The 27,848-nt window shown below is 31.5% G+C and overlaps 1 protein-coding gene across 1 annotated transcript in view; it reads left to right on the forward strand.

Annotated features, from left to right (window-relative positions):
* Positions 1 to 4,784: 4,784 nt before the first annotated feature.
* LOTGIDRAFT_231847 (hypothetical protein) overlaps positions 4,785 to 27,848 on the forward strand; it is a gene marked incomplete at both ends in the record, with an annotated part of 23,374 nt that continues 310 nt past the window's right edge. The window contains 5 exons of the mRNA XM_009055010.1: positions 4,785 to 4,877; positions 20,417 to 20,698; positions 24,847 to 24,963; positions 25,538 to 25,609; positions 27,262 to 27,379. Of these exons, the coding sequence (XP_009053258.1) occupies positions 4,785 to 4,877; positions 20,417 to 20,698; positions 24,847 to 24,963; positions 25,538 to 25,609; positions 27,262 to 27,379 (682 nt within the window). The remainder of the gene's footprint in view (positions 4,878 to 20,416; positions 20,699 to 24,846; positions 24,964 to 25,537; positions 25,610 to 27,261; positions 27,380 to 27,848) is intronic.

The following is a 27,848-nucleotide window of genomic DNA, read 5'->3' on the forward strand; positions in this document are numbered from 1 at the left end:
GTATCTATCTATCCATCCATTCATCTAGTATCTATCCATCCATTCATCTAGTATCTATCCATCCATCCATTCATCTAGTATCTATCCATCCATCCATCCATCTAGTATCTATCCATCCATCCATCTATTATCTATCCATCCATCCATTCATCTAGTATCTATCCATCCATCCATTCATCTAGTATCTATCCATCCATCCATTCATCTAGTATCTATCCATCCATCCATCTATTATCTATCCATCCATCCATTCATCTAGTATCTATCTATCCATCCATTCATCTAGTATCTATCCATCCATTCATCTAGTATCTATCCATCCATCCATTCATCTAGTATCTATCCATCCATCCATCCATCCATCTATTATGTATCAATCTATCAATTGATAGTTAGCAAGTAAAGGTCTCTCTGAATAGAGGCAATATTTTTAACTAATGATAAATCTATTACACATAAGAACTATAAGAACTATTGATTAGTATATCATGTATATTTAATACAGTGGATGTTTTGTTTATAGAAATACCTTTGTTGTATATATGTACAGAACTAAAATACAATGTCAGTCAACATGTTAGTTAGTTTGAATTTAAATTGATTAGTTATTAAACTTTATCTTACTAGTGTGAATTCTCAGAATCCCAGGTTGACTAACCAATTTTAGGCGAGAATTTTCTGGTACAGGATTATGGATACAGTAGAAAATAGTAGAAGTGTCCAGAGATGTATTGTGTATTAACTGCTATTTTCTACTGTATCGATAATCCCATACCATACACCACATTGGACACCATCTGTTCTGGTTTTACAGTGGTCTGTGGTGTATTTAGGAGATGGGGGAGGCATGTTCCCCCAACCCCCCTACAAAAAAAAAATTGAAAAATACCCTCCTCAGGTATAAAATTGAAAAATTGATTTTACTTTGACTACATAAATCACATTAAGATGTATTCTCCACCTTCCTAGACTAGTACCCCTCGAAAATCCAAAAGGGGAGCTGATGTGCTCGGATGGCCCGACACCCGTCAATGAAATCCTGTTTACGCCAATGTCAGTGGTCTTAGAGAACATATTAGTCTCTTATTGGCTGAGTTGTAGAATGAAAAAGAACCTAAAAAATTCATGTTGTTGTTACTCAGAGTTTCGTACTATGCGATCTACATTTTAGAGACACGTTTGTTTAAAGAAGTGTTCTTTGGGGGTATTAATGATGAATAGCTTTTCAGTTAGACACATGTTACATTGTTCAGTTTTGTATGAGTGGGCTTTAGCTCTGCTATCAATGAATCAGGATATTTTGTAATTTTTATTTTTCTGTTTAAGTTGCCAAATGTGCTTGGAGAGTTTGGTGCTATTTTCATTTTTTTATGTTTAAGCGACTGTAAATGGTTGTAATATCTTTGTTTAAAAGTGTTTTCAGTCAGTCTCTGATAGATTTCTACATAGATTTACTATATTGATTAATCTATTAAGACCAGATATCTTCTCATTAACTAAATATTGTTATAATCAACTTTATTTTATATTCTTTTATTTCTTCAGCAAGGTAAACTTTTCTCTTCTTTAGATTCTCGAGAATGTTGACCAAGTCTTTATGTTGGAGAAAGAGATAGTTATCTTTATACTCTTTCAATGTAGAATACTATTTTTAATCACCTCCTTCTTTCCGCTCTATTCTCTGTTGGGCATCAATAAGCCATCTTCACAATGTCAAGCTATTATAAACTGCATCTAATACCTTGACATCCATGGGCACTTTTCTTGTATCATACTATTTTATTTACTAGTGTAATACAAAAGCCATAATGTCTACAGACTTCATGTCAAAGGCTCTGATTCACTGAAACCAGTCAAAATCACTGCATTCTGTGATACAAGAAAAGAATTCAATGAAGTTCATACCCTGGGGCCACAAAACTTTGTTCATACCTAGCAGAGATTTTACTCAAATTTGAGTAACTGCATAACTGATTGTATCAAAAAAAATTCAAACTATTACTTAAGGCAAAATGTTTCTGGCATTATCATATTAATCTTTAAATTTTACCTTTTCTTGATGTGAGAGGCATTAAGAATTTGAGTAAAAACTAAGCTAGGGCCATGTATTAGAGGCAGTTTGTAATAGCTTAACATTGTGAACATGCTTACCATTCAATTTTCTATGATACAGCTTAGAAATTCTTAGAAATACTTATAAATCAATCAGCAAGTTAGAGAGTAGAGATTTAAGAGATACATGGTTTTGTTAGGAAGGAAAAATGTAACAATTAGACAATTCTAGACTAACTATTAGCTGTAATGATACCATTATTTTCTATAATATGTAGTTGAAGATAATAATTTGCAGAGATTAGAACTAATCTGTTTGTATACAGTTATACTTTAGATATTTAGCGATGATGACCACAAAAATTTCAGATAAAGCAGATTTGTAAAAAAAAATTTAAATACATAAGTACATTTTGCTTCATATAACAGTTTTAAATATGGTTGTCAGACATTTTGTTTTTTTGCCTTGAGATGTGAAGCATGCTGCTAGATATACCCAATCTTAAGGCCTACAGTAAGGCCAGACCAATTTTTTTCTTGTTTTATAGATCCTCTGGTCTAAATTTTCCAGAAATAGAAAAAAAACCGTCCTGATGAAAAAATAAACACCATCAGAAACTTTCATTATTAATAAAAAATATATGAAAGTATAAGAAAAGTAGAAAAATCTTGACTAGTCCTGACTTCCATAAGACTTGTTTTTCCCTGCCTTTACAGGTTTTTCCAGAAAAATCCTTTAAACAAGAAAATAAATTGGTTTGGTCTAAAGGCAAGAAAAGTATGCACAGCTGCACATGATTACAAAACTACAATGTCAAGTCTGTAGCAGTTCCTATATTGAATCCTCAACCACCATCAAAAAACATCTTCTAATACAATTTTACAAGGTCAATACTAAATGTTTTATCTCCAGGAATGTTCTAAAGAAATTCTGAAGTTGCCAAATATTGACCGATGTCTCTAAAGTTCTGATAGTACACAATAAAAATAGGATGTGTCTGTTTTACCTCAAGTAAAAGAATTAGTATAGATTTCTTGTCAAATTTAGGTGATGTACAAGTCTCAAAAACTTTCTTACCATTTCGATGAAGATAAGTGTAAATTTGACTTAACGCCAATGTAATAAAAACCAGATTTCTCTGACTTTGTACTTTTATTCAAGAGAGTATTTATGAACCTAGCACCATATTCTCGAATGTCCTAGGTTCTCAACCTCTTAAATTCTAGGATGTCCTTGCGCTAAGATTGTTTTGAGAATACTGACTCAGTGTTTCTACCATTTTGAATTTTTTTTTCATTAAGCGTCAATACAAATTTTTTGGACAATATGGTCCAAAATGAAGTTATACAAATTTGGTTTTGATGTTGAAATGATAAACCTTAGTGTGAAGTCAAAATTTTTAAAAATCATAAGGATGACTTGATTAGGTTGATTATAATATTATTACAAGCTTAACAAAATTATTTCACCAGATGAGCTCAATTTCAGCTGGATCAGTATTACTAAAACATATCAAACTCTTTAAATTAATTAAAGATGTATTCCCTTATTTTCATTTATGAAGTTGAAAATGCTAATACTTATATGAATAAGTAGAGGTGTTTTATTGATTTGGAAAAATAACAGTTTGTTTAATATGTCAATAATTAAATCATAAGTAAATTAGAAGAGATTTACCAGCAGAATTCAAATCAAGAAAGGTCAAATAGTCTTTGTTTGTTTATCCAGACTGTATATACATGGACATTTATGATGAATTATATGCGATAAGAACATAATGATATGATTAAGAATACATGATAATTCATTAGAAGCACCAATTACTCATATAATTTGCTTAATTTGACACTAAATAATAAGGAAACCTATCTTTAAAGCCTGAAAGATACAGAATTAAGCTTTTGTATTTCAACGACTGTATACCTTATTGCGTTTAAAATTCTACAGTTCCTGAAATTATAACAGAATTTAAAGAGTGTAATTTACTATATCTGATGAGATAATGGACGAAATTTATAACTTTTTTGACTCATACACGTAACAAATCTTATTCAAAAAAAAAAAAATCTTAGAAAATAAATGAACAAAATATTCAAGGCAATCCATCTTTAAACATTATAAATTTGGTTAACTAATAGATTGATCAAGTAGTAATTCAAAGTTTAAGTGTTGACTTTAATTGATTTCATGACCAAAATATTTATACTCAAGTTATATTGTTTTATTAAGTATCTTGAAACATGATATCTCATCAGAGTTATGAAACCTCTGATAAAATTTAGACAATTCTTGTAGAAATTCGTAAAATTCCCAGTTTGGTTAATAACGTATTCTATGGATGACCACAATTTATCAAGTTTTATTGCGTTACACTATTCCCTGTGGATCTGGTAGGAAAAAAACAATTACCGATATTGACGTCTGCAAAGAATTTGTGTATTTAAAAATCAGGAGAGTTCCAATACTTAATCCTCCCAGCTGGATTGGATCTGGCAGTTCGCAGTCTCATCAGAGTTCTTGGCACGGCAGATCAATAGACCAAAATTCATAGCCCACGTCTTTTATACTAGTCAAATGTAATTTGTAGCCAGTGATATTGAAGCAAGTAGTAAGCTGTGTTGAACTGAGTAATGGGACATTGATCAATATTTTGAGATTCAGTAGCAGTAACAGATCATAGTAGATCTATAATACACCAGTTAACTATAATGAATGAATCTCATCGTTAAACATGAAAGGGGTGAAATTTGTTAATGCTCGCTGGTGGGTGTTTAAAAATGATACTAAATTATTATGTTATCCCTTTGGATTATCACTGTTTTCGGTAAGTGGATCCATTTATGGAATTTTCTACATTTTGATATTTTTAACGAAATTAAGTTTGTATATTTGGTCAGCTAATTGCTAGTTTTAAAGGAAAAAAAAATTGTTTCATATTTCTTAAAAAAAAATTTCTTTATGTTTGATATTTTTTGGAGAAGGGGCCATAATGATAAGAAATCTTGAATCTCAAGTTTTATAAGTGGGTTAAAAAGTTTTCTAAAAAATTTTGGCTGCTTATCACCTGACAGTTATATGCCTCCCCTGTCATCACCCCCACCCCCTTTCAATGAAATTTCAAATGTGAATAGATTGGGAATTAATCATTTGTGTACTGGAATATCTTACTATAATATTAGTGGTATTTGGTTTCAGGTAAAGGTATTCGTAATCATGATTGTCAAGATTCCTTAAAGATATTCTTCTTTGTATGACAAGATTTGTCATCTAAATCCATGATTATTGTGGAACTTGTTTTTTTTTGCCCTTTTTATCTCATAATGAGATGGTGGCAATCCTGTATTGGTTTAAAGGGACAGTTGCAGCATTTTGGGGGGTGGATTTTAGTCTTGAAAATATGTAAATACTCTTCAGAAGACTAAAATGGACGAAGAGTATTGGGCAACTGTCCCTTTAATTTTTGTATCTATTGTTTTCTAATGCAACTGTAGATTAGTTTCTGCCAATAACAACTATAAATTCCAATAAACACCATTTTTTTCGTTTCAATTCTATGAGCACATCTGGAGGTTGTAGATGAAATTATCAATTTGTATCAGGGATGGTAGATAAGTTCTATAATCTAATCAATGAAAATTAAATTATTCCAAAGTTTGCCTTCAACAAAGATCTTAAAACCAATCAAATCTCTATTTATCTGGCTTTGTTTTTTTTATTGTGATTGTGTTTTTTTGTAACTTTTTTAATCAGTTCTGTGTTAAATTGAATTTCTTTGAAAATTGTATAACAAAGATAGATTTTTGTTTTAACTTCATTTTGGAATGGTGGTTCAGAGGAACTCTTATTTGATTTCTTATTTCAATACAACAGATCTCTATTGTTTATTTTGAAAAGAATAAGAGGTGAAAACAGAATGAAATTGTGAATATTGCGTAAAAAATTCAAGATAATTCATTAAGTACTTAATATGGCTTTTATCAATAGTTTTGGTGATAATACTTTCATATTGTTTATGAAAATATGCAAATTGGGGAATGTGGTCATCCTGGGCTTCTAAATTATCTTGTGAAGGTAATGGTTCCATTTGAGCTTGCTCAGTCTTATTGAATTTACAATGTGCAAGATCTGTTTTGAGTTTTATATAAATTTGTTGTATTCAAATTGATGTAACAACACATCAGATTGTGTTCTTTCTCTAAAACGAAGAAACAAAATCCATGTGACTTGTTACATGGTCATTCATTCTACAAATTGTATTATTTGTTATTATTCTTTGTTGTGATTTTGTTATTATGTTACAATGTAGTTCTTACAGTTGCTATTATACAATGTTGTATCAAACAAGAGGTTAAAGGTCATACATATTAATATTTATAATTAATACAATATAAGATGATATTATGATATAAATGAATTAACACATCTAATATATAACTGATTCACTGTAATAATCAAATAAAATTGATTGATAGCAATAAGTGCAGAAAAGTAAGTACCAAAAAGTAAATACTGTTCAGTAATTACTGGAAAAATAAGTACCGAAAAGTACGTACTAAAAAGTAGTTAATAAAAAGTAAGTACTAAAAAGTAATCACTAAAAAAGTAAGTACTGAAAAACAAGTAATGAAAGTAAGTACTAAAAAGTAAGTAATGAAAGTAAAGTATTCTGTGGACGTAGTAAAACCAATATCTCCAGCTATCAGCGAAATCGTAGATCTACAATAGAAATAGCTGTTTTCTGATGATAGGTAAAAAAAACTATTTGTCTTCATTGCTTGTCGATTCCACGTCTCAAATTTGCATATTCTCACAAAAATACTCAATAAAGATGTCTGATTTTCGAATCTTCAACAGACATACATCTTACAGTAAAGAACAAAATAGTTTGTGAATTTTAATCTGGACTTTTTATTTAATATAAAGTCTTGAATTACTTTGTTTAGCTCAAAGATTTTCTGACTGCTCTGCATAAACATGGACCCTGTTAGATAAAGGGCAAAGCAGGGTCAGGCATACTTACTCTTCCAAAACACCTGATACCACTTTGCTACTGGTATTAGGGGGTGAAAGTCGACACTTTCGGAAGCACTGGCACAATCATAAAAATTGTTCTTACCTTGAGGAGGATTTGAACCCATGGCACCTAATCACCTAGCAGATGACAAATCCATCTGACTACCGCTACTAGGTTAGTTAATGCAGCAACCTCTTTAGAGAGTCTACATTGCTAATATAAGTAATTTGATATATTTGTAGTAAGCAATGGCGTGTACTTAATTTTCTCTTGTCAACTAAGTACACGATATAACCAAAGTTTTTTATTTCTGAATGTCTAGACCGTTGTCTTTGAGGAAATTCTCCTGATGAGGTCAAAACTCAATTAAGACACTTCACAATGTTGTATGACATTAGAATATTTATAGGAAATTTTCCTCTTACAAGATTATCTTTCTATGTATAGTGAGTTACAAATTTGAAAATAATCTAGATTGGGAATATTTTTCTGCTTTATGTTATCCCAGGGAATTTATTATTCCTGATATTCTTCAGAAATATGGGAATTAATGGGAGAATTTGCATTATAATTCAGACATTTTTCATCAGAAGAAGATGAACAATCGATGAAATATAGACAATGGAAACTCATACTTCAAGCATTATTGCACAAGAAACATAAAGTTTGAAGAATTCATAACAAGAAACATGAGGTTTGAAGAATTCATAACAAGAAACATGAGGTTTGAAAAATTCACAACAAGAAACATAAAGTTTGAAAAATTCACAACAAGAAACATAAAGTTTGAAAAATTCATAACAAGAAACATGAGGTTTGAAGAATTCATAACAAGAAAAAAGTTTTGAAGAATTCACATCAAGAAACATAAGTTTTGAAGAATTCACATGAAAAAGATCAGGTTTGAAGAGTTCACGACAAGAAACATGAGGTTTGAAAAATTGACAAGAAAAAAAGTTTTGAAGAATTCACATCAAGAAAAATAAGGTTTGAAGAATTCACTTAAAAAAAATATAAGGTTTAAAGAATTCACAACAAAAAACATAATGATTGAAGAATTCACAAGAACCATTAGGTTGGAAGCAAACTGATGTTTTATTTGTAATGATAATTTGATATATGATATCTGGTTTTGTCATTTGCAATGTTTGTAGCTCAATATGATTTCACTTTCCCAGTTCATGCTTGTTCAAAATCTAGTAGATTTATGCATTACTATGAGTTATAGGCATTTTTTTTTAGCCCCCTTCTGCACCCACTAGAAGAAGTTTATGAAGACCTCTGCTGGTTGACTGGAATAATAAAGAAAATTGTTCACATGCACACTGAGCTTTCCCACCTTTACCATACATTTATTCTTTGAATTATCTGTAGCAGCTGATAAATTGGAGTAATGAAGAAAGATTTTCCTATGACTGAGCTTAGAAAAATATGGACTTCACCCACCAGTTGGGATCTTGGTAATCATACATTGATTTTGTGGATTATCTGTATCCATTCATTGACTGAGATTAGCACCTACATAATAAATCTAATGATGTCAAGATACAACGCTCTTACTGACTGAACTACAGTCTGCACTTCGTGTAGCTAGGCAGTAAATGAATTTACAAGCATTAGAATAGTTATATTCACTTGTTATTGATTCTAACCACAACAACTTAATGGAGTTATTCCATTCAGACATGTTCTTATCTCTGCTTCATTGATATTTTTCACTGATTTGACTCAATTTGAATAACATTCTACAGAAAAAAAAACAACTTGTACCTAATTAACCATATCTTTCTAGAATGTGGGCCGAGATGTTAAACAAACTTGAACGAGGTCTAATTGGTATTTTCTGGAAGTGGTAGAATTTAGAATCTGTTTTCACTGCAACACGTGTTCTTTCTGATGCATAAAATCTAACCATATTTTTTGTGCTTGTATTTAAAGGGACATGTTCAATCTTTTTCAGGAGTTGATGTGGGTATTGAAAATATATATGTTGTCTTCAGAGTTCTTTTAAAAATACCTCAAACTAGGAATTTCACATTCTATTTCTATATATGTTTTTTCTATATATGGCAGAGTCTCAAGAAGAGACAAGTCGTATTTTTAACTTTCACACTTGGATTTGAAGGCTCAAATATCGATGGTGTGCTGCAAATACTATAACTGATCAGCTTAGCTAAAATATACCTGTTTCTGAGACTAAAGTATGATTGGTCAAACAGATGGCAAACCTCTCCCTTTAATGTGATACTACGTCTTAGAATGAACATAAAATTTAATTCTCAAGAATGGTCAATATGAGTATATATTCATCAGTGAACTTACCTGGTGTCATAAATTTACAACAGAATCCTTGTGAAATCTAGAAAATTGGAAAATTCATAAAACTAAGTAATCATTGAAATACGCTTAATCTTGATATTAAGCGATTTTCAATAGTTAATTGCATAGTTTTTTGGATTTATCGGATTATATAAGGATCCTGTTATGTTATTTATGACACCAGGTATATATACTGGCTCTTTTTGGCCAAGTTTAAAATTTTTAAATTTTATTTTCATTCTAAGAAGTATCATTTTAAGTATAGGATAATGACTGAAGTTTTTTTTACTGAGTTAAAAAAGCCTGATTAAGAAAAAAAGAGGTCATAGAATAGCCTAAGGTGAAGCCCTTTTATCTCTGTAAGGTTGTTCCCTTGCCCTGACATATAACGATGTACATTTCACATGAATAATATTGTTTGTGTCCACTCTTGCTCCCCAAATAATACAAGTACAAATTGGAGGATATTGTCAGTTAAACTAAACAACTATTATTACAAGTAATTAAAATTGAAAAACCAAATATGAACTTGTGATAGGGCTTAACTTTTTAGGACAAAATTTAGCTGAATAAAAGCCTTAAATGCTGGCCCAATTAGTCTGTAGTATGTAGACAAAATGGTTTGATAGTGATCTCAATTCAGAATTTGTTTACTAAAATAACCTCTCAGAAAGAGGACCTTTCTGTATATCTAATATATCAAATAGCAATAATCACATTCTGATTATTTGACTTCTGGCAGTAGTGTGTACTTTATAGTAAAACATACCCAAGCTTGACAGTGATTTATTGAGAAAGAAAAAGCTTCTGTGGAATCTAATTACTCTTCCCATATATCTGGTTATAGAACTATGCAGTACTGTGTAGGATGTTAAATAATAGAGTCAATGTATCTGTTCTTGTACCACCCATATATGGCAAGGTCTGTATAATTTGACACCATGACAAAAACTGACATTCTAAGTTGCTTGTAGAGTAAACTAATATGGTGGTCAATGAAGCTTCTTAGCCTTCCCCTGGCCTTCTTCATCCCTCTGGCCTTCCCCATCCCCCCCCCACCCCCATCCCCTCCCCTGGCCATCCTCATCCTCTCCCCTGGTCTTACCCTGGCCTTCCTTGGCCTTCCTCATCCTTTTCCCTGGCCTTCCCCTGGCCTTCCTTGGCCTTCCTCATCCTTTTCCCTGGCCTTCCTCATCTCCTCCTTTTGGTCTTCCCCTGGCCTCCCTCATCCCATATGATACTAGTACTAGTATTTAGATATCATTGCCTTTGAGTTGAAAATTATTATAGGTTATGTTAACTTTTGAGTTTTAGGCAAAAGTTAACCTCAATTAACCTTGTCTATAAGCAGTGCTGTATTAAGAGAAGGTAATTAAGATAAAAATCAGTCAAGATGAAAGAAAATCAATCAAGATAAATCAAGATTGACACATTATCAAATTAAGATCTATTATTGATTTGATCTTCTAAAACTTCTACAGATTTGGTGGCTGTATTCCGTGTTCAAACTAGATTTTATATTCATTAAGTCCATTATCCTTTTCCAGCTGATTGACAAGCCAATAGGAAAAACAATCTCGACGCCATAGGAACTGTCATTATACGAACATGGCCCATGCTTGCCCTTTATCTATCTTATCTGTAACTGATTAGACCTACTGATTGAAACCTACCTTAATTATTTCTGAAAAAGATTTTGTGTTGTTAACACCAAAAGAAATTCATCAAGGTTGCTCAAGTTTATTTGATTTTTTTGAAAAACCTGTGTTCTCAAAGTTTAGTCAAACCTTTTGTGGTTGTTAAAATCCACATAGTGGGGTATGGTCATAGCCAAGGGATTAATTACAATATACAAGTTGTTTCTATGGTAAAGCATTCCTTGTGTATTTGGTGAAAAGAAGAAAGAAAAAACTATATTTTACAAGGATAACAACGTTACAGCTAAGGATCTTTTCTACCAGCTGGTCCTTTGTAGGGCTGGGTATTGATTAGCAAATTGAGATCGATTATGGAAGTCAGACTACCGATCAATAATTGATTTATAATCGAAATAATTATAACGAGAAACCCTGTAAATACTAAATTATAAACATGCCAAACACATTCTTAATTTCATGGGTTATTTTTGTGTCATATTCTTGCTTTGATTGGTTATTATAGTTTACTGTGGGTAAGTTATGTGCTGAAGGGAAACTATGTATAAGAGATTACTACTTGTTATACATATCGATAATCACAATTATAAATTCCTAGCAACGATAATCGATTATTTCGATCATTTTACGCAGCCTTAGTCCTTGGCCGAACCTCTAGGCAATGATTTTTCCTGGATCTTTACAGCTAGGTCAAAATCATCTAGATCGAGTTTGGAACCCACAGCCGCCATTCGCTCGACGTAACCAAGCAAATGACATCCTGTTAAGAACCAACACTCTAACTGACTGCTATAGAACCTCACAATTCCATTGAGTGTGGCACTGCAGTTATGTCAAATGATTGTTGATAAAAGCAGCGATCTGAAAGCCTGAGAATTCCAAGTGACATTAATGGTGAAATCCACATAGTGCTAGACAGTTGTATAAATGACATGAATGTAATACCATTATCAATGTGCTCTTACTGAAAGAATCTTTAAATTGGCATCAATTTCTCAATTTTCAGAAGTTGGTATTTTTCTGGTAGCCTATTTTCTGGAAGTGATTCCATATCATCAAAATTGGAAGAAAATTCTTCAAGAATGGTATTTTTCTGGTAGTCTATTTTCTGGAAGTGATTCCATATCATCAAAATTGGAAGAAAATTCTTCAAGAATGGTATTTTTCTGGTAGCCTATTTTCTGGAAGTGATTCCATATCATCAAAATTGGAAGAAAATTCTTCAAGATTGGTATTTTTCTGGATTTTCTGGAAGTGATTGGATGTCTATCAATAAACAATGTCTGATTTTTTAACAAGTATTTTGAACTTGAGGTTGACACTATATAATTGCCTGCCTGTTTATATTGGGTATACTGTCTCCAGTGTAAAATCAACCAATTTGTTGAAGTTGATTGAATTATCAGGATAATGATTAGTTTTCAGAATCTGATCAAAACAGCCTATTTGTTGTACAGTACCAATACCATTGCTAGACATAACTTGACTGGAAATATTTTAGTAATTTTTTTCATTGAAATCACTTATCAATATTTGTTTGTTATCAAGGTTTTGTCTATTCTGAGCACAGACACATTGAAAAAACTGCTGTAAATTTTGTGATAAAAGAACAAAATTTGGCCATATTTGGCTTAACTTTCATATGTTGTAAACAGTTTTGAAAATGGTGTCTCTTTAAATGGACCCATATGAGACCCCATTATAACTCTGAAACTTAAAGTATTTGTGGATTTGGGGAATAAAATGAAGTTCTGCAACTCTGCACCTTATGTGCAACCTACCGATGTTGTCAACTTATCGATGTTGTCAATTTTCTACCCCTGTTGCATGTGGTCCACTGCTCTACCGACAGGATGACTGATTCTACCGTTTTTTTTTTTTTTTCCTAACCTAATTTTCACTGGACCTACCATTTTCAATGTCCAAATTCTCAACAAAATGTCTACCATTACTTGTATCTTGATGGCCAGTCTCATCATATAATTTAGATGCAGTTTGCTGAGTTTTATCATACTCATGTTTGTTGACAGATCTTTAACAAATGCAGTCTTCAGCACTTAATCCACAAGTTGTCCCAATTGAATGACAGTTCCATCTACATCACTGACAGTGGAAACCATGTTGAACAATTTTGTTGGCAATCATCCTTTAAAACAGAATCAGAACTATTGTATTGATGACAATAACCAGACACTTTCATTTCAATATATCTCCTCAATTTCATGCTTGGCTTTCTAAACTCAATTTAATATAAATTCCTTTAAATTGTTTCCATGGTAACAGCTATAAAATCACCCAATCAAAGTACAAAGATGAGCAAATCATGACCCTAAAGCCAAATTTAAGATTCTCCTTATTTGAAAGTTATGGATAATGAGCAGACAGCAAATAAAAAGTTTAAGCTTGGAGAAAAAAATACTTTTTTTACAATATTAATTTATGACAGTTTTTTTAGCAAATTTTTAAGAAAAATAAAAATAGAATTCTTATATGAACTTAAAGAAGCATGAACTTGGCAAAACGTAAAAAAAATAGGGCAGTACAATGAATGATGGAATATGCAATAATTACCAATGATAAAGACTTTTCAGGACCTCTTATAGTGCGTTCAGATGACTAAAGTTAAGGCAGCTTAACTCTCAACTGTTCTTCGAGACTGGTTTACTGTTTTTTGGTGTGCGTTCAGATGGACATAATAGTTAAGCCAGCTTCGATATTAGTCAGAATGAGCTTGTATTGAGAAGTTTGGAGGTCATAATATCATTATGCATGTACATTATAGCAACAATAATAATGGTGGGAAATTGTTTTGAAGAATGTGTTCGTGCAGACATGACATTCAGAGGGCAATACTTAACTGGCTTAACTTGCCTATTCAGATTTTAAGCCACCTCCGAAGTAGGTGCAAGTTTTCTGAACTAATGAAGACAGGCAACTCCATGTAGGGTACAATGAGGGAAATTTTGCCAGGACATTAGCCTACTCTTTTCCATTTCCAAAAGGTCAAGGTATATTTAACGTGCACAGCCTGTAACACATGGGGCCTTAGTTTATTGTCCCATCCGAACGACTAGACGTGTTTTCCATGTCAGACCCTCTTACCTGCATCACTGACAGGGGGAAACTGGGTTTGAAAATCTGAAAGTATCATCTCCACAGGCGTAGGTTAAGGCAGCTTAAGTTCAACAGGTTGTGTTCAGACGACAGAAAAAACTTGGCTGGAAGAACAGTTTTGTGCTTCTAGCCATATAAAAGATGGATTTTTTATGCAGGCAAATATTCTCAACCCTCTCTGAAAATGTTTGACTCCTATCACCATGGAGATCAAAACAAATGACAACCATTTTCTGGCATAACCACTCTGATAGAAATATTTGAATGCAATAACCTAATTAAGTATCAGAAATAGGTCAAAAGACAATCTGTTTTTTTGTTTGACTAATTACTGCTTTATAAATGATAAATAAAGATTGAATAATATTATCATGTATAGTGGTAATTATAGTCAGTAGATATTAATAATTAACATCATTGAAATTGATCTAGTAGATTCCTAAAGATAACATTCTTTTAAAAACTGCTGAGTCAGGTTAAAAATATAGTATATAAAGGTCTTGAGGTAACATAATCTTTACAATCAATGTATTTAAAAATATTTGATTGGTTAAAGATAAAATCATTAGAACAGAATGGTTGTTGAAAGTTTGTAAGATTAAAATGAATCTAATAGATTCCTAAAGATAACTTTCTTTTAAACACAAAAACTGCTGAGTCAGGTTAAATATATAGTTTATAAAGGTCTTGAGGTAACATAACCATTACAATCAATCTATTTAAAAATTTGATTGGTTAAAAATAAGGTCATTTGAACAGGACTGTCAAAAAAAATTGTAAGATTGATATGAAGACAAAAATATCAGTTAAACAAAAAAGGAACAATCCAGTTTAATTATATTGAATTGCAAAGGAATTTGAATAAAAGCTTCATAGTCTTTTTTTTATTAATTTCATTTTCAATCAAGATTTCTAATTATTAATAAATGAAACATTTCAAATGGTTTGTTTTGTTTTAAGGTTTCTAACCTTGCTGCACATATTTGCTTCTACGTGCACCATTTTTTATTTAGATTTTATCATCTGTGGTTTCTGTAATTATTCCAGAAAACTTAGTGCTTAACTAGCTCTTCCTTCGACATCTTCACAATGGTCAATCTTTATCAAGGTATTGCGAACTTAGTCTTATGCCTTGACTTCAATAGCAATCTTTCTTGAATCACAGAATGTAGCAATTTGATTGGATTCTACGATTTTGATTGGCTATATTCTGTAGAGTATAATCAAACCAAATCGCTGCATTTACAAACTCCCCTGATACAAGGCTATTGTAGTCAAGGTATAAGACAAAGTTCTTAATGACTTCACTTTGCATCTTCTAGCATCAAATGGAATATTAGAGAGTAGAGTCTACTCTGGAATAGCTGCCATGTTTTCAAACATCATTAAGAGTTAAATTGCTATTCAATGTGTTACATTAAACACTTGTAGACTTCTGCAATTGTTACAGATGTAAAACTTTTGACAGTTTCATTTTCTAATTTCAAATCATTAGACAGTTTCTCAAGCTTGTGGGAGTTTTTCTGACATTTTCCTGGAATTGAATTGTTTCTCTGAAGTGTGAATGTTTAAGAAATGACTTGAAGAGAAATGGAAATAGAAATAGAGCTGACATGTTGTCAAGGGTAATAACTCTAGATAGATTTCTCCTACTATTTTGCACTAAGGCATAAAGGGAACATTTGTACTGTAACTGTGAGAAAAGAATCGGAATGGGTTCTAAATTGTTATTAGGCAAGCCTTTAGACATCAAGTATCTCTGTTTATCTTGACTTTTAAAGATGGATTTCCTTATTTTTTAATTATCAAATTAAGCAAATTATTTGATTATATGTTGTTTCTAATGAACTATCATGTATTCTTAATCATATCATTATGTTCTTATTGCATATAATTAAGAGTTTTAACCAATCATAAATGTCCATGTTTGTACAGTCTGGATAAACAAAAAAATACTTTTTGACCTTTCTTGATAGATCACTCATTGATATTCTGCTTTCTAATGTAGCTTATTATGAATTAATTATGGACATGTGAGACAAACTGGTATTTTTCCAAGTCATTAAAACACCTCTACTGTCTATTCATATAAGTATTAGCATTTTCATTTTCATAAATGAAAGTAAAGCGAACCCATCTTCAATGAAAGCTTGAAATCCTACCTGAATTTTCCAGAAATATGAAAATAAAAGACAAAATCAGCTCCAATTGCAAAAAAAAAACAACTTTCATTCCTGTTGATAAAAAAAAGGCATCAGAAGCCACGAGTATTAATAAAATTTATATTTTTTGTACTGAGAAAGTGGGAAAATCCAATTCGATTCTGTGTTTTTTTTCTTCAAACAATTTTGGTCTTCTTTCTTTTCTTTCTGCCTTGACAGATTTTGAAAGAAAAAAATCGATAAAACAAGAAAATAACTGCGTCTTGCCTTACAATTTAAAAAAAATAACTTTGATATTGCTAGTCCGTCATTACTAAATAGACAAATCTTCCACCTCACATAATTTTCACCATATTCCAATTTGTCGAACATGTAAATCGATAATTTTATTGGCACATAAAAAAAAATACATTACTTACAAAATAATTAACCGATTTGTTGAACATTGCAATGGAATTTTAAAGAATTCTGAAGTATTTGAAGAGGATAGAATTTGATTCTTCAATAACTCCGCACAAACAATAAAGTTCTTCTCGTGTAGGAAGTGCATTCCGGCATCAAACTACTTAAACTTACATCAGGTTAAAAGCTTTCAATGTTTAATGGAGGAAAAAAATGATTGGAAAGTTTCATCTAACTGACATCTCTGAAAATTCTGTTGTGATTTTCAAGAGTCCATGAAATTTCCTTTGCAATTTCAAGAGTCCCTAAAAATCTTTGCGATTTGGAGAGGCCATGAAAATTCCGTTCTTGGAAATTCTATTGCAATTTTCAAGAGGGATTCTACTTCATTTCCATCTTAAAGAGACATAAAGAGTAGAAAATGTCATGGTATATACTTGTATTATACTTCCTCATTTCATCTGATGACAGTGTAAATATAGTCCGAAACATTTGCCTTTATTCCAGCCTCTTTAAGATAAATTTGACAGTTATTGGCTGGAGTAGAGTCAGAAAACTATGCCCTGTTTTATGGGAATTTGTCACACCTCCAAAGATGTTTTTTCTAATAAAATAATAAATTACCTGCTTTACAATGACTGTAAATTAGTGTTGGGTATCATCTAACTTTTGCTTTGTTAGTATCATGTGACCTTTGAACCACAGACGTGACATACAAGGTTTAGAGGGAAAATAATGGTATGAATGAACTACAAAAATATCCGTCTTACTGAATATATCTGGGTCTGAGGGTTCTGATTTAAATAAATATGTTTAAAACCCCCCACACCTTCGAAGGTGTGGAAAAATCCCCATAAAACAGGGCCTAGTTTCAACTTTCAAAATAGCTATTAGAGGCTGGAATAGAGACAGATGTTTTGGTCTATATTAAATGTTAAAATGTTGTATACAATAAAACTCAGGAGTGGTTTTCCAGTAAATTTACATTATTTACTTAACTGTTAATGCAGGTTGAAAATTTTATTGCAATTCTATTCAGAGATTTTTTTTCAATCTTCTTCAATGGGTCCCAAGACAGCAACTAGCAAGTACAAATGATATACATGAAGTCTGTTTCATATATTACAGTTTTTCATTTCCTGTTGACATATTAAATATCCCGCCTATATGGAATATTAACTTAGAAAAAGTAGATGGAACAATGAAACAAATGTTTTTCTTTAATATCAGGTAGAAATTGAGATTTATGCAGAATATTAAATATTAACAAATTGAAATGAAATTTTTGAAAACATTAAAAAAAAATTCAAGAAAACAAATATGACTTTTTTTAAAGTGTACATATACAGCACTACAATGCTAAAACAGCAAACTAAATCCTCTTCCCAACAACACAACCCCTTTTTAGGTCCTCCCTAAGTGGGTAAAAGAACAGTTATACAAAGCAGTTTTTTCTTTATTATAATACAGGACAAGTCGGTGCCAGTACCATTGTTAAAACTAACAAAACATTACTAAGCTAACCAAGACTTGTAAATGAATAGTCCTTGCTTCTGACCTAGGCCAGTGCTTTCTATGAGTTAAATTCTCATTTGACCTTAACACAAACATATATCATACCTTCCACAAATTTATATAAAAAGAATTACTAGCATTTGGAATTACTTTTATTGGGATTGGTCCAATTACACATTTTTATTTGTGAAATAAAAAAAGTCCTCAGGATCGGCTGTTAATTGATAAAAAAAATTGCTATATATACAATTATAATACAGATCAAGCTTATTCTGTTTAACATGTTAATATATTGAATACAAAGTACTCTTACATACCAATCCCTTCTACTGGAATGAATTCATATTCTAACTGAATTAATGATACTCGAGGGCCAGTTTAACAAGTTCTGTAGAGTCATTTAAATCAACTTGTTGATGAAATTTCAATCATATGCCTGGATAGACATGGCTTATATCCATGCTCATATGTTATGATTATGACTTAGTCATATTTCAATGCCTGTGCTCATTTGAGCTTAAATGTGTCTTAATTTTTAATGTGTCTGAATTTTATATAGGCTGAATTTTTAATGTGTCTTGATTTTAAATAAGGCTTAATTTAGATGTTTCTTGAATTTAAAGAGATCATTTGTTTCCTGACTGATCTTGAATTAAAAGAGCCCATTTGTTTCTTGACTGATCTTGAATTTAAAGAGATCATTTGTAAGGGGAACAAATTAGAAATTAAAGTTTTGAATTGGCCATCACAACTAAATGTACTATAACAAATATAGACTAGAACTGTTCAAATAACAGTACTGATGCAGGGCGTGTTACAACATTCAGGTACATACGAAGATAGTCTATTGCAATTACATTGATGTAAATACCTTTCTGCATCTCTAAATGAAAATATGCGAAAGTGCGTGGAATTTAAAGTATATTGACTAGGAATAAAAGAATGTTTGTCAATTAATAAAGACCAAGTTTGATGAAATTCAGACAAGAAAAAAGAAAGTTAGTAATGTACATGCGCACAAGAAGAATTCAATATTTCCGTCAAATTTAGACTTGGATTATACACATACATATCAAGTTTGATGAAATTTGGATAAGAAATAAGAAAGTTAGTAATGTGCATGCGCACAAGAAGAATTCGATATATTCATCAAATTTAGAATTTGATTATACACATACATGTATACAAAGTAAGGTGAAATTTGGATAAGAAATAAAGTTGGGAAATTAGTGGGGGTATATATTTAAGGTCCTTCCGTAAGCTCAAATTATAGTATAACATGGTTCAATCCATCATAACATAAGTGTTATATATCACTGGAAAGCTCAAGATCTCAGCATTATAAATCCGAATATAATATTGCTGTATCTTTATTAAGTCACCTGTTAAAAGGCTTTAAAGATGCAAACTCAACTTTTAGTGACACCCATAAAACCAGAACCACGTGTCGGACATGACAAATATTAACATCATCTAAAAACTGTAGTCGGTATTAATTATTACTGTAAATATCAACATCATCCAAGGTACAGCTCTTGAGATAGAAGCGTTCAAAGTTTTATGAAAATTGCAACATTTTTTTAAATATGGCTTTGATATCATCAAGTGTGATATTATTTGAAACCATTAAATAAGTACATAAATAATCTGAAGGTGGTAGCATGCTAATACAATTAGGAATTGAGATACAGCACTGCAAAAATGCAAAATTGGCCATATTTAGACCCCTATAAAACCAAAAGGTGTGGTTTCGGCTAAAAAATGTGTGCTATGAATTTTCAAAATTCGAATTTTTTTAACTGCTATCACATAGGATATTCGAGCAAAATTCTAAAACTGAAAACCCAAGCAAAATCGCTCCAAAATTGCACCTTCAAGAGTCAATTATCTACTTTTTGCACATTTTGCAATGTGCCACTATCCGTTTTGCAAAATTGTTCCAATTTATATTCATTAGTTAAAACACCGAATATGCAGATCCAATGCATTGCTAACCTTGCTGTAACTATTACCGTTTCTGCAGAGTACTCGACACAAACTCATACTTTTTTTTGCAAGTACGAAAACAAAATGCTGCAAAAAATGCTTTCCTGACATTTACCGTATATATCTGATTAAATAAACCTATAGGTGCAGGAGTAGTGTTTAAATGGCTAACAGACATGATATTTTCTCTTTTCAGACTCAACCAAATGATCGAGAAACGATACGACAGAAGTTGGCGATGGGTAGCGGGGAAGAAGAGTATTATTATAATGAACGTGCGTTTAAAAAACCCAGTTTTCAAACTCGTTTACAAAGTGGCATGAACTTACAAATATGTTTTATGAATGAAGCCATGAATGAAGCTAACAACACTCTTCCAGACTCATTACAAGTCACATCATCATCACAACCACCAGAGCAACAACATCAAAAACCAGAATCAACAGAACGTCACAGTCCTCCAGTTAAACACACAGATGTAAGTTCAACTCTTTAAGTTTTATATTCTTGGATGGATATGGGGTCATTATCATAGCTGTAATGGTTCATCGAGATGATTTTCTTGCTAATCTGGACCAGAGTTTGATTTCAGGAACCTTCAAATTTTTGAATATGGGTGTCCCTCTTGTCAGTGATGTTGGTTTAAGGGTCTGATGTGGAATTGTCTAGTCAAAAAATCATCGATCTCTGTGTCTGTAAAAGATCTATCTACACTAAAAAATAAAGCAACAAAATAGGCTATTTGTCCTTGAATTTCCCTTATAGTACATCTTTATGAAGCCCAATCAGGAACAGAAAGTAGAACGTAAGACATCCATTTTTTTCAAAGTTTGTGGAATTATCTAATTAAATTTAAAACCATTTCTAGGACTATGTTTACTCTCTCTGAATTGTTTTTTTGTTTTCCCCTCTTTTAACCCACAACCTTGATGCAAAATATTCGAAAAATAGAAATCCATAAGATATATCTCAAGGTCCTTGAAACTAAAGTTGTGACCTTGACAGTCCATGAAACTAGAGATTTGACCTTGACACTTCATGAAATTAGAGATTTGACCTTGACACTTCATGAAACTAGAGATTTGACCTTGACACTTCATGAAACTAGAGATTTGACCTTGGCAGGTCATAGAACTGTGGATGTGATCTTGAAATTAAGCTGTGACCTTATCTGTTTGAGAAACCTGGAACTTGACCTTGAAATTCCTTGAATCAGGGATTTGACCTTGAAAGATCTTAAACCAGAGAATTGACTCCGTTCTAGAATGATAAAGAAGATTGTTTTGTAAAGAGCAGTGTGATGTTTAGAAGAGTTGAAAATTTCTGTATTATTTTTATGAGAATTGGAATAGCATCTTCAAAATTGTCTTAAAATGTCTTTGAGTTGATAAAAATATAAACATAAGCATACATTATGTCTTCATAATTTGTTTTACAGAGGTCCATTTTCAGCAAAATTTGTCACATTTTGAGTTGAAAGTTCAAGAAGAAAAATGTGTTTCTTATCAATGTAAACTTATAGGATTTCATATTACATGCATAGCATCAAAGTAATATTGAAGAAAGCCTGCTCAAGGTCAACTAGAGTTGGTTTATAGACTTCATTTTAAAATTAATAATGCAATAAATGGTAGTTGAGAACATTTCTAAGTGAGAATTACAGACAGACTATTCTCTAGTGATATATTATATAAATGAGATTTAAATTGATCAATACTGACATCTAATTTATTACATGACATTGTTTGGGGAGGAAGAGTTCACTATTTACAGCGGTATATTTAAAATAAATACACAAATTGAACAATTGCAAAGAGGTCACCAACATGTAACTAAGTAACATTTCATAAAGCCTGGTTACTGTCTGATTTTTTAATGTGGTTTCCCCCTGCCAATGATGCAGATCTAGGGGCTGACTTTTAAAAAAGCCTGGATAGTTGGAAATCGAAGAAGATTTCGTACTGACAGACTTTTCTTATTTGCACATTGATTGGCTTTGCTCATTCCATCAGGAACAGAAAGTCTGTAAGTCTGGAAAAAGCCCTAGGCGTGATGAATGTCATCATTTATGCAGAAATTTTAAGTTGAATTGTAGAAAAACCAGAGGTCAAAGTTTAATTCTGAAAAGTGACATAGATGGATGACATTGGGCTCTATCGGATGGTAAAACAAATATTTACTGGACCATGACTCTTTAAAGTATCAAATTTCATGGACAATGTATGAGATGAGATAATATATTTGGTAACTTGGTGCTACCCTACAATTTAATGTGTTAAAACAATAGGAAATAGTAGTTATATAGTTGTGTTATGTCAAGGAAATGGATGGGCTATTATTACTATACAAAACCATTAGTATTAATCTCTGCCATGTCACATTATCATCAAATCAGGCTAGAATAACCATAGAATATTTCTAAATTGGATTACTTGTATGAGATGATGTCGAATAATTTTTTCATACGCCCACATGAAATGTAAAGCATAAGCTTCTATTGGCGTCACCCATGTCCTACCGTTTGTGCACAAACACATTCCTTGATGAATTTTGACGAAACGTAGTTAGAGTGTATTGTAAACCAGAATAATAGAAAAATATTTGATATGAGTTATTGCCCTTGTTCTTAAGGACGCATTCCATTTTTAGCATGTAAACTCTCTAAAAGGCCTTTGATGGAAACAAGAAACTTTTGTCAGATGTAGATGAATTTGTTCATTATTACCCAAGTTTGAACCCTATCGAAAATCATTTAAATCAGAAAATGTCTAATAGAAGTTATTGCCCTTGTTTTTGAAAACGCGAGACTTAAGGTTGAATATTTCATACTGGTGATCGTTACTGTACTGCCAAATATTTTTATTTAAAATCAAAGCTGCCAGTGGGCGTATATTACCTTGGCTGACAAGCTATCTTTTTATATATTATTACTGGCAATATTTTTTGTAATTGTTTATTTTTAAGAGAAAATTACATTGTTTTCAATCTATGTATAAAGATCATCTGGGACTAAAAATATACTTCTCATCTACATTAGCTGTATGTAGCATGAATTTTAAACTGAGAAAATTGTTGTTGCTGTCGTGCTGAAAGGTCATTAATTTTGCTTTTAACTTGAAACCTGCTGTAGATAACTAGATATAATTGAAATATATAGCAACAAAGGACATAGGTTTCTGTTTCAGGCATCTTTATATTTGCTTCTAAAGAATTAAAAGAAATATCTATATTTTATAAGGATAACAACTAGGGTTCACATAGGATCTTTTCTACCAGCTGGTCCTTGGCCAAACTTCTTGGCATTCATCTTTCCCTGGATTATCCATACTTATTTACAGCTGGGTTGACTGAAACTATGTGTGAAGATGACGTATTCAAGGTCATGGGGAATGATGTAGATTAGAACCCTGAGCCATTATTTGCTAGATGTTACCACGCAAATGACATCATGACTGTCAAGAATCAACACTCTAACCAACTGTGCTATAGAACAGCATTAGCCAAATCTTTTTTGACCTTCATCGTGCTCAAAATGTAGTACACTAAGCCTCATTTATCATCTGAACAACTAGTAACTACTACATATTTTTTCCATGATAATTCTAGAAAGTTCTAGATATTGGTACCGTACAGAGTTATGGCCCCTTGTTGCTATGACATATGCCATTGAGCATTTGAACCTCTAAACTGTGTCTGTCAGTAGACACGTAAAAGATAGTTTACAATGTTTTGTGTATTTCTGCATATCACAACACAATTATTTCGATTAAACCAACAAAAAACTCTAGCACAAATGATTCTACCTTAAAAGTTGTCAGACTGGAAATCCTTCAAACATATTTCCTATTGTATTGTAACATTATACTGAAGGGAAATAGGTGATATAACAATGGTGATTATTTATATGGTGATATCATTTGATAATGTCATATTATATTGTGATTGACGACCCATTACTAGTATTACATTGGTTTTACCCAGAGATTATTATATTGCGATATTTATTATCGTTAGGATCTAATGGAACTTTGCATCAACTCAATTTAGAATTCTTTCTCTCTTTTGTAAATGATGCATTAGTTGCCTATTCATAAGCCTTTTAGAAATGGAATATCAAAGTACAGTACACAAATTTTTCAAAGTAACAAAAGTCAAAATGAACTCAAGCCAAAAACAGGATCTAGAAGTTGTTTCACTGAAATTTGTCCAAATTATTTAAAACATACCAAATAGCTAAAACAGTAGCCAACAGATTTGTCATAATGGATCTACTTGTAGAGTGCACTGCTTGATGCTCATGGGAAGGGCCTCTTCCGATGTGACGCTTGAAAAAATGATTTTTATTTATTTGAATGTATTCCCTTAACTTGTCTAAACCATAGCGCTCGATTACCAGTTGCATATGATTGTGAATAAATGAAAGAGGTTTTGAGTATGAAACTTATCACCCCTATTCTTATTTGCAGCCATACGCAACTAGTGCTTTCCATGGGCCCTTTAAGATGAAAATCTCAAAAATAATTTTTTGGGGGTTTTTGCAGATATTTAAGTTATCTTTTAGAAAAGTTACATGTCTGTTTTCTTATCCAAATTTTGAATTTAATTATTTGAAATTGTATTTTGTAGGTTAAAAATGGTCATCGAAGTAAAAGAACTGGAGATAGAAATAAATCTAAAGATGATAATAAAAAAACTTCTCATCCTTCCAGATTAAAAGAAGAAGCCAAAATAGCTTTAGCACAGGTTAGTGGTGCAGATAATTATTATTAATCCGCCATCTGTTTGACCAATCATACTTTAGTCTCAGAAACTGGATTTTTTTTAGCTAAGCCAATCAGTAAAAATTTTCACAGCTTAGGGTCGAAATTTAAGCCTTCAAATCCATTTGTGTCCAGAATTATCTGTGTTTGAATGATAAAATAACGACGCATCATTTTAATATACTCTGTGATATATAGTAAAATTCCTAGTTTGAATTATTTTTAAAGGAATTATGCGCTTTTCGTACATTTTTAGTACTTCTGAAGACTATTTACATATATTAAGAACCAAATCAACCTCCGAATATGGCGCATCTGTATCTTTAACTCACTAAAGAGGATCAAGTAGTCAAGAATATTTGAGAGAAGACTACTTGACTAGCTCATCTCATGCTCATGTTTCAGATAAGCAGTTCTCAGCTTCATTTAGAAATGGAAGTAAAATGTCAAAGAGTGGCATTATACTCTTATTAGCAATATGAGCACTGTGAGTCACTGTGAACAGGAGCTATATAGATACTCATAAAAATACATTTGTCACAACTGTCTATTTCTAGGCCAGCACAATGGCTCATATGCAACTAGAAGTTGAAAAACAGTTAAAAAAGAAATCACCTATAGCAGATATGGTAAGATAAAATTTTACATTTACAGTAAATCATGATTTTGAAATGATATTTGATAAACTGATAGAAAACAGTCTCTTTGTCCATATTTATATTCTAAGATCAATACTGACAACTTTCAAAAGCTAGTAACAGACAAATGAAGTCTAAACTTATATTTGCTGTCATCTAACTGATCTAAATGATGTTTCACCATGCCATCTATGATCTAAGGTAATTGTTGGACATCACAAGTTCTAAATCACCAAAATATTCAACCAATTAATGCTCTGCCCAAAAAAAGGCTCCTTCTCCACATGTGAGGAATTTAAGGATAATTATCATTTTTCTTTAAAAGGACATTTTCATTATTCCATAAAAGGGCAATTTCATTATTCCATTAAAAAGGACATTTTCATTATTCCATTAAAAAGGACATTTTCATTATTCCATTAAAAAGGACATTTTCATTATCCATTAAAAAGGACATTTTCATTATCCTTTATTCCATGAGAGGGGCTTCTCTATTATTTCTTCGAACTTCTAAGAACAAAAAAGTTAAAAAGGAGTTTGCTTATATTGTATAATTGACTACACAATCATCATCAGGACAGCTAATAGTTACAAAAGCACAGGCACAGGAATGCAGGCTTAACCTCTAGTGAGAGAGTATTGTTTGTGCAGTTAGGTTGAATAATATAATATAATTTGAATATAAGAAATGAAAATCCATATTCTTCAAAAATATAAGAAGAATAATGGTTCCAACAGAAACATTAATATCTACGGAAATTGCCAAAATTAGAAATAAGCATTTTGATTCTACAAAGCGATTGTATGAAGCGACTAATTTGAAGACAAAATCTTACATCATCTCCAATATAAATACTTAAATGATAATTCTTTTCATCAGTAGACCAACTTTTGAAAGTTGATAACAATATAACTGTAGAAATTTAGAATTGAATGTTCTTTCCCCTTAAAATGTTTTTCATGTTTAATCTCTTATTTACAAACATTTAGGTGAAGTTTACTAAGTGAAATTTTTACTTTCGTCTTTAGAATTATATACAAAATCCAAATTTGAATAGGTCCATTATTGCTGTAAGAGCTACATGGTTTAATCATAATCTCTATTTAAAATCAATTTCATTCACACAGAAATATCAGTCAATATTATCAAATACCGGTCCAATATGAAATGGCATGTGGTATTTAAAAACTAGCTTTATAAGATACCATGCTGATATGAATAGAGTTGAATTAAGTTAGTTCATGATTGAGATATAAAATAAAATAAATCAATGAATTTGTCTGAAAGTCTAGATCTGTATCTAGTATTTTAACTTGCTGTTTAAAACAACATTATGTTGATCTAGAATCATAGTTCCTAGTCTCTTGAATTCTTCAAAAGTGTATATTAAGACGCCCTTTTCCCAAAATTATCTGCCTTGGAAATTAGATTCTTTAAATTTCTACAAAAAAAGAAAGGATACACATGCGTCATGTATGACGCATTCTTGATAATAATGATATTTTGATAATTCAGCCAAACTCAAAGAAACTGCCATATTGCTCTACTTAAGGTTTCTCTGTCTCACAATTGTTGCTCCTGTGTATACGCGTTATTTGATAATGATGTTGTAATTCGACTGTTTTTTTATATCATATTCAAGGTTGGTATACCAAGTTTAGGAGATGGTAGAAGAAAGAAATTCAATAGAAAATTATTACAAGAAATGAATTTAGCTCAATTACAAATTCTAGTCAACGATGTACATACACAAATAGAAAGTAAGTAGAATGTATTTGTATATATGTTTGATGGTTGGTGCTATATTCCATCGTGCCCAACTTTTATTTAGCAATTGCATGAAATTGGTATTATAAATATTATAAACTATTGATTAATGTTCATTGCACCCTAATCATCATCTGAACATCTAGTTGTAGAAATGGGGGTTAATTTTCCAAATATGACTTAATGCATAGAAGCAAAGTAAGAAAATTGACTGATGGTAATTTGAAATATGATTAGAACCTTAAAACTTAATCAAACAATGAATTATAGAGTTACTGCAATTAATGTTAAGACAAATGGTAACTTTTGATTTTGCCAGTAAAATTCTGAAAGAGTATTGCCATGGAATTTTGACCCAAAACACACTTGTATATAAGATTTGAATGCCTGGACTTGACCCAGGAAAAGTTTTGTTAACAACCTGTGCATGCTTGTACACAGAAGTGACCACGATTTCTATTT

The sequence above is a fragment of the Lottia gigantea genome, assembly GCF_000327385.1.
Source record: "Lottia gigantea unplaced genomic scaffold LOTGIsca_23, whole genome shotgun sequence".
Classification (NCBI taxonomy): domain Eukaryota; kingdom Metazoa; phylum Mollusca; class Gastropoda; family Lottiidae; genus Lottia; species Lottia gigantea.